Source organism: Manis javanica, chromosome 2 (assembly GCF_040802235.1).
Source record: "Manis javanica isolate MJ-LG chromosome 2, MJ_LKY, whole genome shotgun sequence".
NCBI lineage: Eukaryota > Metazoa > Chordata > Mammalia > Pholidota > Manidae > Manis > Manis javanica.
The window spans coordinates 3,352,404-3,368,241 of NC_133157.1; the positions used below are offsets into that span (position 1 = coordinate 3,352,404).

Consider the following 15,838-nt stretch of genomic DNA (forward strand, 5'->3'; position numbering starts at 1 on the left):
CCCAATCTCCTTGTATGATGTATCATGCTCTTGTGTAGTTCGGATGTCTTGCAAGCCAACTCAAACGCTTTTTAGAGCTAAGAAAATGCAGGCAGATAAGAGTTACTAGTGAGCGCCGGTCCTCAGGAGCGCTGGGGGCCTCACCTCGACCACAGGAGACAGAGCACAGCCCCACCAGGGCAGTCCACACGTGCGTCACACGAGCCCCCAGGCTGGCACTGTCCAAGGGGGGTGTAGCCCCCTCCCCTGGAGACTGGGGGTCCAGCTGCAAGGGGCAAGCAACAAGCTGGTGGGCCTGGGCTTCCCACTTCCAGACCCCTGCACACCTGGCCCTCCACTCCCACACACCCCAGTCCATTGAGGAGAGAGCAGGAGAGGTGGCCAGCAGCCCAAAGGCTGCCCCTCCCTGCTGCCCCTTTCGGGGGAGACTTGCTTCCTGGCCCCCAACATATGCCTTCACCACCCCCATCCATAACCTTGACCTCTGCAGCAACAAGAGTGTTCACTGTGGAGTGGATCTGCATACAGTGTGAGGGGACAGGCATGGCCAGCACCCTTGTCTGAAAGTGACACCACCCAGTCTCCAGCCCCTGACATCAGACAGGAGCGTGGCAGTGTTTCTCTGCGCAGCAGAGAGGTGCCCACGTTCTAACAGGGTCTGGATTCCATCAGCCTGGCTTCCCAGCATGAGCGTGCTTCCCATCAGGCCCTGAGCTCTTTCTGCGTTTGTGCCCTGACCAGGGGATCCCACCCACAGCAGCCCTATAGGACAGTCCTCCCACTGTGGCCAGGAGGCAGCCTTTGCTCCCCATCCTCCTGGCCAGGTAAGGACCCAAAAGCCAAGCCACCTTCATGCCCACGACTCACATGGCCCCAGCCCGGGGCACACGCCACAGCCACACAGGGCTCGAGGGCAGGCAGCCTGCCATCTGTGGAGCAGGGCCCCGCAGTCACTGGTGCCTCCAGGCCATCTGCCCCCTGCACGCACGTCACATTCCGTGCGTCCAGGTCTGCTCCACAGGCGGATGAGCATGCGCCTGACCCCTCCTGCCTGAGGATGGCACAGAACAGACATGAGCCCTGCCTCTGCCATCTGGTGGTAGCGTGGCCCAGCCACAGGAGGCAGCGAACCTGCTCCCCAGCACCCAAGAGCCCAGAGGGGGCCCCACAAAGGCGCAAGCCCAGGGGGCTTCCCCTGAAGTGCTGTTAACTGTTGCCAGCACCCAGTCCAGTGACACAACCCTGCCCCTCCTGGCTTCCAGAGGAGAGGCTGGGCCTCCATCCAGGTGACATCATTCCATGCAGCCTGGCAGGTGCCGAGAAGCAGGTGCCAGGTGGACTCGGATCACCCGGGTCAGGGGTGGCGAGTGGTTGCCTGCGGGAGCCAACCCTGAGAGGTGGTGGCTGCCTGGGGTGCTGGGTTGGGGGTTCCGGGGTGGGATCAAGCCTCATCAGGGAAGAACGGTGACACCTGTCTGCCATGGACGGGAGAGGCGAAAGGAGCCCAGAGCCACATGTGGCCCACCGATGACCCAGGCTAACCCCTCCCCCCAGATAACAAAACCGGGGCCCCTAGAGGGAGGGGAGGTGCCCTGGTCACCCAGCCAGTTAGCGGCAAATCAGAATGGAAAGCCACTGTCAGCTGGGCACCAAAGGGATGAGAGGCACAGTGGGAATGGTGAGAATAATGGAGCGACGGGCACTGCCTCACTCGTGGCTTCACCTGGCCCTCCTGGCCCCTCCAGGAGCAGGGCCTTGGAAGGCAGAGGGGAAAACGGCCCTGGGTCTCTTGGATAGTAATTCTGAAGCTAGCAACCATGACCCTGGGTCACCACTGCCTGTCACCTAGGATGCTGGGGCCCAGCCAGAGGCCTTGGGAAGAGGGGACACTCAGAAGGGGCAGGGTTCAGCACAGGGACAAGCCCTGAGGGTGGACTCTGCCTGGCCCTGGCCCCGTGAGGCCCCGTCCCGCCCCACCCTCCACACGCTCACCTGCCAGGGCAGGGCTGTGAGTTGCAGGTTTCCACCTCAGCTGGCTGCTGGGCCAGGGCCCTGCACCGGGCCGGGGGCAGCATCCTCAGGAGGCCGCCCTGGGCCTCCATGCAGCGCACCTCCCGCTCCCGCAGGCCACCCCCGCACGAGGCGCTGCACTGGCCAAAGTCTCCAGCCGCCCAGCTGAGGGGAGAAGGATAGAGCGTCGGGGCCCTGGCCCAGGTCCATAGGATGGCTCGGGGGATGGCGTAGGAGGCAGGCAATCCATCTAGCTGACTCCTTCCCTGGGCTAGGCCAGATCCTGTGTCCTTTCAGGCACCTAGACACTGCACAGGCATGGCCAGCCCAGCTAACTAGCTCTCCAGGTGTCCCCAGGCTTCACCTGAGCTTGAGGACACCCGTATAAAAGTGCTGGTGGTGGCGGCCCCAGCCACACGCCCAACAGGGATGGCCTGTCCCTAGCATAATGCTCCTGCCAACCGCACCTGCCACGGGTCAGGGACAGAGAGGTGCTTTCCATCTCCACCTCCTTGAGTCTCCACCACAACCCTTCAGGGAGGGTGGCCACCTCCATCCTGCAGAGAGCACTTGAGCTCAGAGAGGGCGCGGGCTGCCCACAGACAAGGCACAACAGGTGTGGGATTATGAGGCGCAATGCACTGGGATGACTGCCAACCGTGTCTGCCTGAGTCTCGGTATACCCTCACCTTCAGAATGGGGACACTAACACCCCTGGCACAGGACAGCGTCCAGGACTAAGCAAGAGCATTCCCAAACTGCCCCACCAGCTAGCCCGACTCCGTGAGCTATAGAGGCCAGCGGTCACAGCTGACCACCAGGGGCCATGCACGGCACTCACTAGGCAGGGCAGGGCTCGCGGACGCAGGACTCCTGCCAGGCTGCAGGCTGTGGGTGCCCTCTGCACTGGGCAGCCTCCACCCACTGGTTCCTGGCCCGGTCCAGACAGCTGTAGGTCACCCAGCGCAGTCCTGGGAGGGAAGGAAGAGGTTAGGTCACTTCTGAGCAGGGGCCTGGGTGGGGAGTTGGGGGCAAACCATACTTTGGGTGAGCCCTGCCCCAGGCCTCACCTGACCCACAGCTCACCGAGCAGGACCTCCGCACGGCGGCCCATGCCCAGGCCTGCTGCTGCTTAGGCTGGAAGTAGGTGAAGGTGATGTCTGGGTGGGTGAGGTCCCCGTACTCCTCGCCATAGCGCCTGTAAACCTGCAGGGGACAGACAGAAGCTGGGGGCTTGTCTACTGGCTCTCTGAGGGGGCTCAGAGGATCACTGGGTCCCATGCCCAAGGCCAGCCCCAGAGGGACCACCTGGAGCACAGAGCCCAGGACGAGGCCCCAAGGTCCCAGCACTAGCCCCCGACGGTGACTCACCCCACCACCCACTGTAGGGCTCTAACTGTCCCAGTGGTGATTCTTGGCTGTTCTGGCAGGTCCTGACATGGTGGTAATGGGGGGCCCAGGAATCTGCACTTCGATACACCATAAAAAATGCCAGCAACAGAGCTACTTGGAAGCCAACATGTGAGAACAAAAAACTGGGTGGGGGTAACCGGGACACATGGGCAGGTGGGCAAGGGGTGAACCCCTCATCAGGGCAGTCGCTCTGACCTTGACTTCTGGGGGAGCCCCTGCTGTCTCCTGCAGGGGTGTAGCAAGGACTACTAGACCAAAGTCAGAGGCTGCTCAGAGTGGTGACACACCAGCCATCAGAGGTGGAGTGGGGACAGATCTGGGCAGCCTGAACCCTTGCCGGAGGAGAGCAAAGCTTGGGAGGCAGCCCTCACGGTGCCCACCCCTTTGCCCCTGAACTTCTGGGTGTCTCACTTTCCCACCATTAGGACGGGACATCTCCAGGCCTCTGCGTACTTTGAGATCCAAGCTACCACGCACTTTTTAGCAATGGCCACCTTTCATGGTGCACGTACGGCGCACCAGATGCTCGGCCACATGCTTAATGGATGCTATTTTTTAAAATGAGCCTGCACAAAAACCTTGTGACATAGGTATATTTAGTTCCATTTAGCAGATAAGGAAACTGAGGCTTGGAACAGTCAAGTTTCTTGGAGCCAGAACTCAAACTCCAGTCCATCTGAGTACCCAGCCTGGGCTCTTGACCCCTGAGTCACCCTGCTTCCCACCTGGCTGACACTGCTCCTGGAGGGACACCCCCACAGTGGAGCTCCAATGTGGGCACTGGCCCACCCGGCCTCCCTACTGCCTCGGTCCCACACCCTCCTGCAGCTAGGTCTGCACAGGCGCCACACCGACTCCACCCTGCCCAGAGCCCCTCAGCTGCCCCGGCCCCCGGGCGGAGGCCCAACTCCTCGCATGGCCAGCAAGGCCCCTCGAGATCTGCCCAGCCCTCCAGCCTCCTCGCCTGGGGGACCTCTTTGTTCGCTCCTCCAGTTACTCCCCCTGCACGCACAGCTCCCTCAGGACGTTTCCTGCTTGCTTGGCCTGGCAGCATGCACTCACCTGTGCAGCGTGGCCCCTCGCCACTCAAACCCCTGCCCCAAGCAGGGCCCTCCCTTGCATCCTGCTCAGAGCCCCAGGGCCTCTGCGGTCTCTGAACAGGGGACCGTGAGGCCCCAAAGACTGCGGGGCTAGAGCAAGTGGGTGCAGGAACGGACGGCGGCCGAACACCAGGAGGCGCCCTCCGGTCACCTGGAGCTCCATGTCTTCCCGGGTGGGGCCCTGGATGCGGATCTCCTCCAGGCGGGGCAGCCGGTCTTCAGCAAGGGCCACTTTGTACTCCACGCGGCTGTCCTCCAGTGGGGAGGGATAGGTGGTGCTGGGGGAGATGCTCGAAGTCCCAGCCACAATGTAGCGCCCTCGGATCCTCACCGCTGTGGGGGGCAAGGCCAATCAGCGCACAGCATGCCAGCCCTCTGCACATCCACGGGAGGTCGAGCCACCCCCTCACAGGCCACTGCTGGTTTAAGGAACGAGGTGACAGCCAGGCCACTGGGATGTGAGTTCCGCAGCCACAGCTGCCACCGCTCTCCCTGGGGAGCAGGTCCTCCTGCAGCTCAGCCCGGGGGCGTCTGCAGTCACAAGACACACACTCTGAGATGCACACACGCCTCTGACCACAGAAGGCTTCCCCTCTGGGGCGCCTCTGCACCCCTTTCCAGAACTTGGTGAGCACCGCGGGCCTGCTTCCCTCACCAGGTGCACTCACACGGAGCTGAACAGGCGGGTGTGAAGGCTCAAGGACCCCAGGATAAGCACCCCCACTCCAGATTCAAAGGACAAGTGCAGGCGCCCTCTGGGAATAAAGATCCACTGTGGCCTTGAGTAAGAACGTTGGCCTTTTCCAAAGACAGGTCTGGCCTTTGCCCTCAGCTTCGGGAGGGAATGTACGCCACACCTGGTAGAAGTGTTTTTGTTTAGGGTTGGGGCTGGCCGTGCGCAGAAAGGCCAAACATGGGATCTGGGGTGGGGGCTTTTGAGTCGCACAGCCTCAAGTCATCCTGGAGACTGAGACCACCCACGTGAGCTTTCAACCATGCCTGCGTGCTGAAGCCCCACTGAAAAGTGGACGCTGAACTGAGCTTCCTGGGCTGGCAAGGCCCTGTGCGCCCAGGCACACTTCAGTGCTGGACCCGGGATGCCCCCAGACTCTGCTCCTGGCCTCTCTTCTTCTGGCTGGTTTTACTCTGCCTCCTTCCCTGTGATAAGCTGGAACTGTGAGTGTAACAGCGATGAGAGTTGAAGCGAGGGCAGCTTGGGAGCTGGGCCCCCAACCTTTGCGGTCTGGCCCCAGGCGAGCATCCTCAGCCCACTCACCCAAGTGCGTGAACAGAGGCCTCTGGTTGATGACGTATATACTGGTCAGGTTGGGGGTGACTGTCAGGAAGGTGACATACTCTAGGAGGAAGCAGAGGAGTGTGGGTGACCTCAGGTCACTTAGGTCACAGGAACAGACTTCAGAGGTACAGAAAAAGGGACCTCAACACCAAAAGCTAACAACGCAACAGGGCTGCCTCAGGCAGTAGTGAGTCCCCTGTCATGGGGGGCAACCAAAGCTGGGCTGGAGGGCCACGTGCAGGGCAGTGCACTAGCCAGGATGAAGGACTGGGTCCAAGGTTCTGGGCACAGCATGTGGCCCAAGCAGAGAGGTGGATTTGACTCCAACTGACCCTCCAAGCACCATTTTTGCATATGACTTGACTACTTTTATAAAAAGATCAAAGTTGTGAATTTTGCAAGTGTAACAGCCCCTGTGATAGGATTCCTTGAACCGGAAAAGGAGGCCAGCCTGCCACAGGTTGCCCAGCATCAGTATTTTGCACTGTGGTGGCGTGAGCAGCTGCTGCCCAAGCACCAGAATCCCAGTGATGGCCCCCCAATCTGTGCAGGGGGCCAGGCAAAGGGGAGGCCCAAGGCAGGGGCCTGCCAGGAGGGCACAGGGCTGAGCCCCAGGGCTCTGCCCTGCTGGTGTTTGTTGGAGGCTGGGGGAAGTGGACCCTCCACCCCGAGGGAGGCCCCTACCTCTGGCCCTTCCACCTGTGAACGAGCCTTTCTGGAGGCTGCACGTGCTGTTGTCCCCTCCACACACCTGGCACATGTCCCGCACCTGCTGGGAGTCCATCCTGCCATCACAGCCGAATGTCTGTGCAGAGGGGAGAGGAAAGTGAGAGCCAGGCGGGTATCGGGAGCCCGCTGACCTGCACAGCTGAGGCTCTGAAGTCCACCGACACACTGGGGCATTTCTGCAGCATCTGACATCTACGCAGGAGACAAGCTCGCCTGAGGTCACCGCCAGGCTCTAAACCCTCGCTGACTCCAAGGCTGGCCCAGTGTCCCGGCACTGCCTGGGCTGGTGCCACTGCAGAGCCGGAGGGCCAGCACACAGACCTGAGCCCAGGAGGCCTCCTCTCCACATGGCTTCTGGTGGGGGACAGCCTCAGGGCCCCGGTGGGCAGAAGGACACCTCCGCTGCCCATACGTGCTCACCCTGCAGCTGCCCGACACACACAGGCTCAGGGCCCCGTCCTCCCGCCGGCCACTTGGCACACACCGGGTCCCGTCCAGGAACCTGTCCCCACGCCTCACAATGAAGCTCTCGCCGATGGCCCAGCACATGAGTTGGCACAGAGGGTCCCCTGTGAAGGCAGACGGACAAGGAAGCTTTATGCAGGATGGCAGGCAGTAGGGAGGGCAGCGACCCTGCAAAGCATGACCCAGTTAGGCCCCCATCCCATCAGCGCCATCTAGCCTCACCCTCTGCGTTTGTGACAAGAGCCCCTATTTTCCTCCTGTCCTGCCTCCCGAGGCAGCGACTGTGACCACGACGTAGTGAATGTGACTGAAGGATGAGCCAGGGCACACAGCCGGTGCTTCCCTGCCCCGGCTCCCTGACTCCTCCTGACACCCAAGCAGGGAGATGCTGTTGTCCCCTCCATTTTACAGATGGGAACACTGAGGCTCAGGACCTGCTAGCAAGGCAGGCTCCTCCGTCAGCACAGAGCCTGAGTCTGCGCTGGCCTCTCGCCAGCGCTGGAGTAGTGGGGCCAGCCCCCATTGCCCCCAAGCCCCACCTTGGCTGTACTGCACAGCAGCGCCCCAGCGGTAGAAGGGGGTGCTGCCTGGGGAGAGCTGCAGCGGCTTCTGGTCAGTCTGGGCGCACTGCTCCGACATGAACTCCAGCTGGGTCCCCTCGCAGGCCTGGCAGGGAGGAGGCAGGGCACAGGCATGGGAGGGGCCAGGGCAGGGGCTTTGCCACTGAGGACCTCGAGGCACCTGCTCTGCGAGAGTCACGAGGGCTGGAAGCCAGCTCCTGCTGCACCCCAGCTCCCTGTTCTGTAAAGTGGGGACACAAAAGCCTTTCCCTCCTCATGGCAGAAGACCAGGAGAGGTTGTAAGGACACATGGCAGAGCCTACACCTAACAGCAGAGAGGAAAACAAGGCAAAGAGCTGGGCTCACAAACCAGAAGACTAGACTTCCACGCAGGCCTGCCCACCCCGAGGCCCCAGCGCCAGGTGAGGACTCTGCCCTTCGGGTCTGGGCAGGACTCCTGTGTCCGCCTGGAGAAGGCGGGAAGGAAGCCCTCACCAAGTGCAGACCCGAACTCAACGCTGAAAGCAGCTTTCTGCTACTTCAGTCTGCTGATGGCTGCGATAAAGACACAGACAGCAGGTCCTGGGCAGGCTGGAGAAACGGCAGCCTCGCACAGGACTGGGGGAAGGCAGCATGGCTCGGCTGCTGTGGACAATGGTTTGGAGGTTCCTCTAAGAGTTTCCATAGAACTACACGTGACCCAGCACCAGCAATTCCACGTTTAGGTATATACCCCAGAGAATTAAAAACTGCACTCAAACAAGTCCACGCACGTACACACATGCTCACAGTAACCACCAAAAGGTCAAAATGGCCCAAACATCCATCAGTGGATGCATGGATAAACGGGATCCATCTGGACAAGGGCATGTTACTCAAGGGGGTATACTCCGACATGCCACAACATGGGTGGGCCCCAAAACGCCGTGCTGAGGGAAGGAGCCGGGTGCCAGAGGCCACCCAGTGTGATCCCACTTCTGTGAGATGTCCAGAACAGGCAAATCCAGAGACAGAAAGCATGTGGGGGGTTGCCCAGGTGTGAGGGGTGAAGTGGCTGCTTAATGGGCCTGAGGTCTTATTTTGGGGCGATGGAAGTGTTTTGGAATTCCAGAGAGATGGTAGCTACACAATACTTGGAATATCCTAAATGCCGCTGAGTCACACACTTTAACATGGCACGGTCCCTGTGGGATGGCATGGCCCTGGCATGTGCACTGCGACCTGGAGCAGGTTGTTGAGCACCCCATTCACTCTCCAAAGGGCCCTGTGTGAACTGCAATCAGGCTGCCCTGGTCCCTGGCTCCTCCAGGGCTGGCACTGCTGCCCTGACCCTCACCCTGCCCGGGGACGCAGGCCTACCTGGGTGTTGCACATTTCAGCCTGGAGATCAGCACCTGTGCACGCACGCCCCCCAAAGGCAGGTCTGAAAATGCCCATGAGACAGTGAGGGGGACCCACTGTCCCCCAACCAGAAAACGCTGAGTAGGCCACCCTCCCTGACCAGGAGAGCAGCGCCCCCTCCGTGTGGTACCTGGGATTGTTGCACTGCCGCCTCCTGGTGACCACACCCCCTCCACAGGAGCGGGAGCACGCACTGGGGGAGCCCCAGCTGGACCAGTGCCCGTGTACTGCCCCCACAGGGGCCAGCTCCTCCAGGGAGTGGCAGCGACCCTTGGAACACCACTGCAAGACAAAGACAGTACCATGTCCCACCCAGGGCACCCCCACCCAGGGCATCCCCCACCCAGGGCGCCCCCACCCAGAGCATGCACACCCAGGGTGCCCCCATACCCAGGGCGCCCTCACCCAGAGCACAAACACCCAGGGCACTCCCACACCCAGAGCACCCCCCTACCCAGGGCACCCCCACCCAGAGCACACACACCCAGGGCGCTCCCACACCCAGGGCACCCCCCTACCCAGGGCGCCCCCACCCAGAGCATGCACACCCAGGGTGCCCCCATACCCAGGGCACCCCCACCCAGAGCATGCACACCCAGGGCACCCCCACACCCAGGGCACCTACACCCGTAGGCACCCCCCACATGCACACATGCCTGCACCTCTCCATCCTGCTCAGGGCCAGTGCTGAATGGCAGAGGGCAGACCTCCCATGGGGCCCCCATGTGGGCAGAGGGAAAGGGCAGAGGCACCGAGATCAGGAGGCTAGTGGGAAGAGGGGCCTCTGGCAGGCCTGAGGGGGCTGGGCAAGGGAGCTCAGTTGCTTGGTCACTCCTTGTGGACACGGGCTGACAGCCCCACCCCAAAGGCCAGGCCTGGGGCAGCAGCTCACTGGCAGTGGGCACTCATAGCTGCTGCTCTCTTGGAACAGTGTGGGGGCCAGGAGGGGGACTCTGGACCCCCACTGCTTCAGCAGTGTTACTACTGGTCCTGGGAATCTAGAAAACCCACCCTGTCTCCGGTGCCCAGTAGAGGAGCCCGGCGAGCCACTGGGCACCTGAGGCATCTTGCTGCCCACCTCTCCTGACAGGGTGACCAAGGGCAGCTCCAGGGCCCTCTGCCCTCACTCACTGATGGCCTCCTGTCGCCCACCCCCAGCAATGAAGGCTGCCGGACTGCAGGTGCCCGTGTGAGCACACATGCACACACACACACACACAACTTCACTCCCTGCTCTGACCTTCTCCACACCACACTCCGTCCCGTCCAGCAGAGGAATGAGGAGGCGGCTACAGCTGCTTTGGTCCAGAGGGTCTGTGTGGCAGGAGAGAGCCTGGCACATGTCCTAAGAGGGAAGACAGGTGGCTATCTCAGAGGCCACCAGAGCTGTTGGGTCATTGCCCAGCCTCAACTGCCCCTCCCAGCCCACAGGACACAGTGACACAGCCAGTACACTGCTCTGACCAACTTCTCCATAGAGACAGGGGATATGACTAGGGCCTACAATCCTCCGGGGAGCCCAGGAAAATGCTCTCATTTCTTTTAAAATCAGAAGAAACAAATGGCCATTTAGGTCAAAGAGAATATTCCAGTGTGTAATATTAATACATTTCTAACACACAAAAATTTACATATTTTATAAAAACACTAAGATGTAACTATGTTTTACATAGAAAGAGAGGACTGTGCAGCCATGGGAGGAAGCAGTCTTTGGGGTGCCTACCCACTTCAGCCCTCCCTCCCCAAGCCAGCTTACACTCCTGCTGTAAGTAGGGTTTGGTTTGGAGGTCACTTCCTCTGGGAAGTCCTCCAGGTCCCACTGCACTGGAAGCCCTTGGTAAATGCCTATTGTGGATCAATGTTTGTGGGCTCAGGGGCCAGGTCCAGGTCAGCTCTACATAATTTCTGGACCCAATCAAAACGAAAACGAGGAAGGCCCTTGAAAAATTAAGAATTCTGAAGCTCGACTGATAGTCTGGAACAATGGGTGCTTAAAGCTCACAGCGGGGCCTGCGCTGGGCATGAGGACCACTGGGCTCTGGCAGAGGGCGCCCTGGCTGCGGAGGGGCGTGGTGGTGGGTGCGCGCCACCTTCGGCCAGACTCACGAGGTGCCCCCTGGTGAAAGTGCAGGCGACTGCTGCAGGGCCAAAGGCGACGCGGCACTGCTCGTCGGCGCCGTAGCGGAGGCCCGGGTGTGCCTCAGGAGGACGCCCCGCGGGATCGGACTGCGGCCCCGGCGGGTCCCGCACACAACGCGCCCGCCCTGCGCTGCGACAAGGCCCCGGCTCAGGCCCCAGCTGGACGCGAGTGGGGACACGACGGGGGCGCGAGCTCGGGTGGGGAAAGGGTGGGAGCTCCCAGCCCGGCCCCCGCCAGGAACAGACCCGAGGCTCGGACCCGGCTCCAGCCCCGGCCTGCGCGGGGCGGGGCCTGCCGAGCAGACGGAGGGGCGCCGGCGGGGATGCGCGGAAGGGGCGGACGGAGACCGGGCTCGCGGAGGGGCGGAGAGGAAGGGGTCGGTGCCAGAGGCGGGGGAGCTTGGAGACGTGGGTCTGCGGACGGGGGGGAGGCTCGGCTGCGGAAACCGAGGGTGGCGCGGAAATGGGGGGGGTGGAGGGGCGGGAGGGGGTGAGGGAGGCGGTGCGGGGGCGGGAGGGGAGTGGATGGAGAGAAGGACGGGCGCTGAGGCTGCGGGATGGCCGGCCGGAGGCGGGGAGGTGGCAGAGCGTGGCGGGGTGGAGAGGGGCGCCCTGAGACGCGACGGGAGCCCAGAGAGGTGGGAGTGGGCAGAGTGCTGGGCGGGGTGGCAGACGGAGGGGTGGCCCGGGGAACCGGGAGCAAGGGCGCGCCCCTGGTGGGATGGGCGCGCGGGGAGGGCGGAGCAGGGTGAGGGGGCGGCTACCCGAGCAGGTGCAGCAGCTGCCGGCGGCTGCAGGCGGACCACGCGAGACCCCCGCGGACAGGCGCGCCGTCGGACGCCATCACGTGGCCGCTGGGCCCGCAGCCGCTGCCCGGCGCGCCGTCGTGCTCCAGGCCGAAGCTGTGCGGAGGAGGCAGCGCTCAGGGCGGCGGCGGCGGGGTCCCCTCGCGTGCGGACCTGGCCGCCCTGGGCCGCCGAGTGTGGCGGGTATGCGGACCCGGGTTGCACCCTACTCCCAACACCAGCGAACCCAGTGGGGGAAGCGAGTCCCACAACCACCCTGCCTCAGTTTCCCGCCTGAGGGAGCCCTTGGGGGCCAGATGGCCCCCGCCACTTGTGGCTACTATCAAAAGCTTTTAAAATGTTCAGGCCAAACTAACCCGGGGTGTTGTAAATCTGGGGAAGATGGGACTTGAGGGTCCTTGCGGGGCATGATAATCGCTTTCTCCACCTGGGGCCTGGCTGGCTCAATATGTGAAAATCCAGCCACTGCATGTATAATACGGTTTTTAAAAGGGGGAGAAAATGTGGCCTTTGGTCATGGTTTCCACTTCCAACTTTTTTCCCTCCAAACAAGATAGATGGGGAATTGTGATGAGGGTGGAGGGAGCGGCCAGGCCCAGGGGCAGCAGCGGAGTAAAAGCGGAGTGGGTGTGGGGGGGGGGGGGGGGGCCCGGCCCTGGCCACCCACGGAGGTGGGGGGCCTGGAATTACGCCGCAGCCTTCGCGTGGTAGGAGTGGGGGCTGTTGGAGAAGGAGGAAGATCGCTCTTACTTCAGGAGTATCTGTACTATTTGAGGTTTTATAGCAAGCAGGTGTTACTTTCATAATTAAGAGACTAAAAATGAAAAAGAAACTGGAACAAAGATGTGCCCACAAAACATATAATTTTCATAACAAGAAAAATTGGAAACAACCTAAAATCCAACAATAGGGGATTAACTGGTGCTTACAAAAAAATATTCTAGAAGACTTGGAGAAATGTTTGGGATATATTATCCCATAAAAAAGCAGGTAACAAACCAATATATGGTATAATCACAATATTGCAAATAAAAAATTGTGTGTGTGTGTGTGTGTCTGTGTGTGTGTGTAAAGAAGAGACTAAAATTAAATACAAAATGTAAATAGTTGTTATCTCTAAGTGGTGTGGGATTTGGGATAATTTTTAGAGCCTTTTTCTTTATCCAAATTTCCTATAGAGCTTATTTTCTAATTGCTAAGCTGTTTTTGCATTTTTTAAAGTTTCTTTTATAATTACTTGGTACCAGATTTCCCAGCCCTTGCCTCCCCACCCTCCCTAGTCCATTGGGGTCAAGGGCACAGGCTCCTTCCAGGGCTCACTGCCAGCTGTGACTTCCCTTCCTGGGGGCCCAAGTCAGCTCCTTGGCCTGAGCTTGGGGACAGGATGCCTACCTGTGCCCAATCTCATGGGCGATGGTGACCCCCAGATCGAAGCCAGTATCCTCAGTGATGAGGCAGCTCCAGAAAGAGGAGCAGGCACCCCCCAGCTGGGTGACCCCCCGAACCTGCCGGTTACCATCAGGCAACTCCAGGTCAAACCTTGGGAATAGAAAATAGTGGAGGTGCCTGCCTGCCTCCAGGCCACCTTTGTAGAAAGCAGAAGCAGCTCCCAGGCCGGCCGGCACACCATCGGGGAACTCAGCTACCTGGTGATGTAGAGGACCAGGTCGGCATGCCCGGGATCCATGTCATCCTGGGGGTTGACTGTCCTGCTCCACTCACAGACGCTTAGCAGTGATGCAGTGATGTTGGCCGTGATACTCGGGGCATCCTGGGGATCAATACAACAGCCCGAATTTACGGAACTTGCACCGAGTAGGTGCTGACTGCTGCTGGCATCTGTCCTAGTAATAACCGTGTTAGATCCCACGTTCCAGATGGGCAGACAGGCTCAGCAGGGCTCACTGCCTGGGTAGAGCTGGGATTCGGGTCCCAGTCTGGCCCGCTGGAAGCTCTGCCGTCACCCCCATCCACAGGAAGAGATTAAAGAGGGCGGAAATGGATTTCCCAGTGACTGGGCTTCCAGCTCAGTGCCTACCTCGGGCTGGGTCAGGATGACCATCTTCACCAGATGCACTCGGAACTGAGCCCCCAGGGATGGGTCCCTCAGCAGTTCCGACCCCTGTGGAAGGGCAGGTGGGAGAAGTGATACATGTGGGTGGGTGGGGCCTGGGCTGGGGCAGGGGAGCATCCCGAGAGGGTGCTCCATCAGCATGTGGGGCCCCCGGGGGCTGGTCCTTGGGCTGGAAGCCCGCCGTGTAGATATGGTCCCTTTGCTTATGGCTCAGAAGGGCCGACCCACACATTAGGAAACAGACCCTGAGACAAAGGGATGCAACTGTCATTAGTCCAGAACGTTCCATTCAAACACTGCTCCTCTTGTGCCGATTCGCCCTGTCCTTTCCCATCTCCACCCACCTGCCTGAAATACCTCTCTCCACCTCTGCTTGCTTAATCTGCCCATCTCCACGAGGAGGCGTGACGTCCTCCTGCTCTCCCTGGAACCCTTTTCCGGACACCCCAGTGAGACGGCTCCCCAACAGTCAGGCTCCAGGTTCTGCCAAGATGGTGGCTGACCTGTGCTGCAGCCGCTTGTACCAGCTGTCCTCTGAATCAGGCATGGCACTCAGGAGAGAAAACCTGGCTCTCACCGGCCTCAGCTGACCTGAGTCTGAACCCAAGGCCCCCATCTTGCTACCTGTCTGTTCAGAATCCTGTTAGCTAACCTCGGAGCCTCAGTTTCCTCATCTGTAACACAGAGGTAAAGCCTGCCATGGTCGCTGGCAGACTTAGGAGCAATGTGGCTGGCAACAGGCGGGCACCGACCATGACAGTGACCATGACCACTGGACCCCATCTGGGCAGAAGCCAGTCCCATATCTACCACTGTCTTAGGTTCTTGTAAAACACATCAAATGACTATGGCATTTCAGCATATTAGAGGTGGGGGACCCCAAAAACTTGAAAACAATAGCTTTCAAGTGATGATGGAGGAAATATTTTCCACCTCTGAGGCTTCCAGGTGGAAACCTAAGCAGGCTTGTTCTGGACTTGGACCAGGTCTGCAAGGGAGCAGGAGCACGTGGGTGTAGCCTTGGGCCCATGGGGACAGGGAGGGGTCGGATGACCTGCCTCTGAGACTGGGCGAACTTTTTCTTTTGTCCAAAATAGGTGTACCTGAGGCTGGGGACAAAATGGTGCTGAGTACCCTGCACTCCTGGGGGGCTGCCCCCACTCCAGGGCCAATTTACAAGAGGACAATGCTGGTCCTGCTGCCACCAATGTGGTGTCAATCTCCTGATGTTGTGGAAATTTCCCAACTGCCTAGAACAAAGTCATTTTGTGTGTATTGCATCTGTGAATTCTCTAGTTGATGGGCACAGGGTTTCATATGGTCCATTAGATTGAACGTGATCATTACGTTGTTAAAACACCTGTTTCTCTGCTGATTATCCTTCTGAGCTGATTAGTGGGAGTCATGCTTTCTGCCCCACCTTTACCACTAGAAGCCAAGGGGGATGCCAGCAGACCTAGGGGCTGCCTGCAGGGAAGGCAGCTGAGGGAAGCCAGTGAGGGGCAACCCTGTGGTTTGCTGAGGCTCTGCTGCCCAGTTCCCATGGATTGAATGGACTTTGGGGCAGAGGCCAGATGTAAGGGTCTCCCAAGAGAAGGGACCAAAGCAGCAAGAGGCTGTGGGGTGCACTAAGGAGTCAAAGGTGTTCCTGGACTTCACCACCCCCATTCCACATGGAGGAGACGGAGGTCAGACCATGCCCCTTCCCTCCCCTAGGGCCCTGAGCCCCAAGCATTACCCCAGCCTCAGGTTTACACTAAGTTCAATGCACCGAGTTCACACTACCAGATAAGCCAGCACTCTGACGTTGCATCACAAGTCCAGGGTGTGGGGCGCTGTGTCCA

At 60.2% G+C, this 15,838-nt stretch overlaps 1 protein-coding gene across 10 annotated transcripts in view; it reads right to left on the minus strand.

The window, feature by feature from the left end:
• The window catches only part of ADAMTS13 (ADAM metallopeptidase with thrombospondin type 1 motif 13), a 30,154-nt gene that overhangs the window by 8,607 nt on the left and 5,709 nt on the right, over positions 1-15,838 (minus strand). For 8 of the 10 annotated variants that reach the window (XR_012125288.1, XM_073222041.1, XM_073222061.1 and 5 more), the window contains 18 exons: positions 13,959-14,042; positions 13,567-13,691; positions 13,313-13,459; positions 11,879-12,016; positions 11,082-11,244; positions 10,216-10,320; positions 9,106-9,257; positions 8,934-8,997; positions 7,554-7,680; positions 6,970-7,118; positions 6,505-6,625; positions 5,800-5,880; positions 4,675-4,856; positions 3,081-3,216; positions 2,852-2,981; positions 1,993-2,175; positions 868-1,051; positions 145-265 (listed from right to left, as the gene is read on the minus strand). Coding sequence is in view for 9 of the 10 variants with exons in the window: in XM_073222041.1 (XP_073078142.1) it covers positions 145-265; positions 868-1,051; positions 1,993-2,175; positions 2,852-2,981; positions 3,081-3,216; positions 4,675-4,856; positions 5,800-5,880; positions 6,505-6,625; positions 6,970-7,118; positions 7,554-7,680; positions 8,934-8,997; positions 9,106-9,257; positions 10,216-10,320; positions 11,082-11,244; positions 11,879-12,016; positions 13,313-13,459; positions 13,567-13,691; positions 13,959-14,042 (2,392 nt within the window). In the remaining variant the exon portion in view is untranslated. The remainder of the gene's footprint in view (positions 1-144; positions 266-867; positions 1,052-1,992; positions 2,176-2,851; positions 2,982-3,080; positions 3,217-4,674; positions 4,857-5,799; positions 5,881-6,504; positions 6,626-6,969; positions 7,119-7,553; positions 7,681-8,933; positions 8,998-9,105; positions 9,258-10,215; positions 10,321-11,081; positions 11,245-11,878; positions 12,017-13,312; positions 13,460-13,566; positions 13,692-13,958; positions 14,043-15,838) is intronic. The other 2 variants (XM_073222053.1, XM_073222055.1) reach the window with 2 other exon arrangements.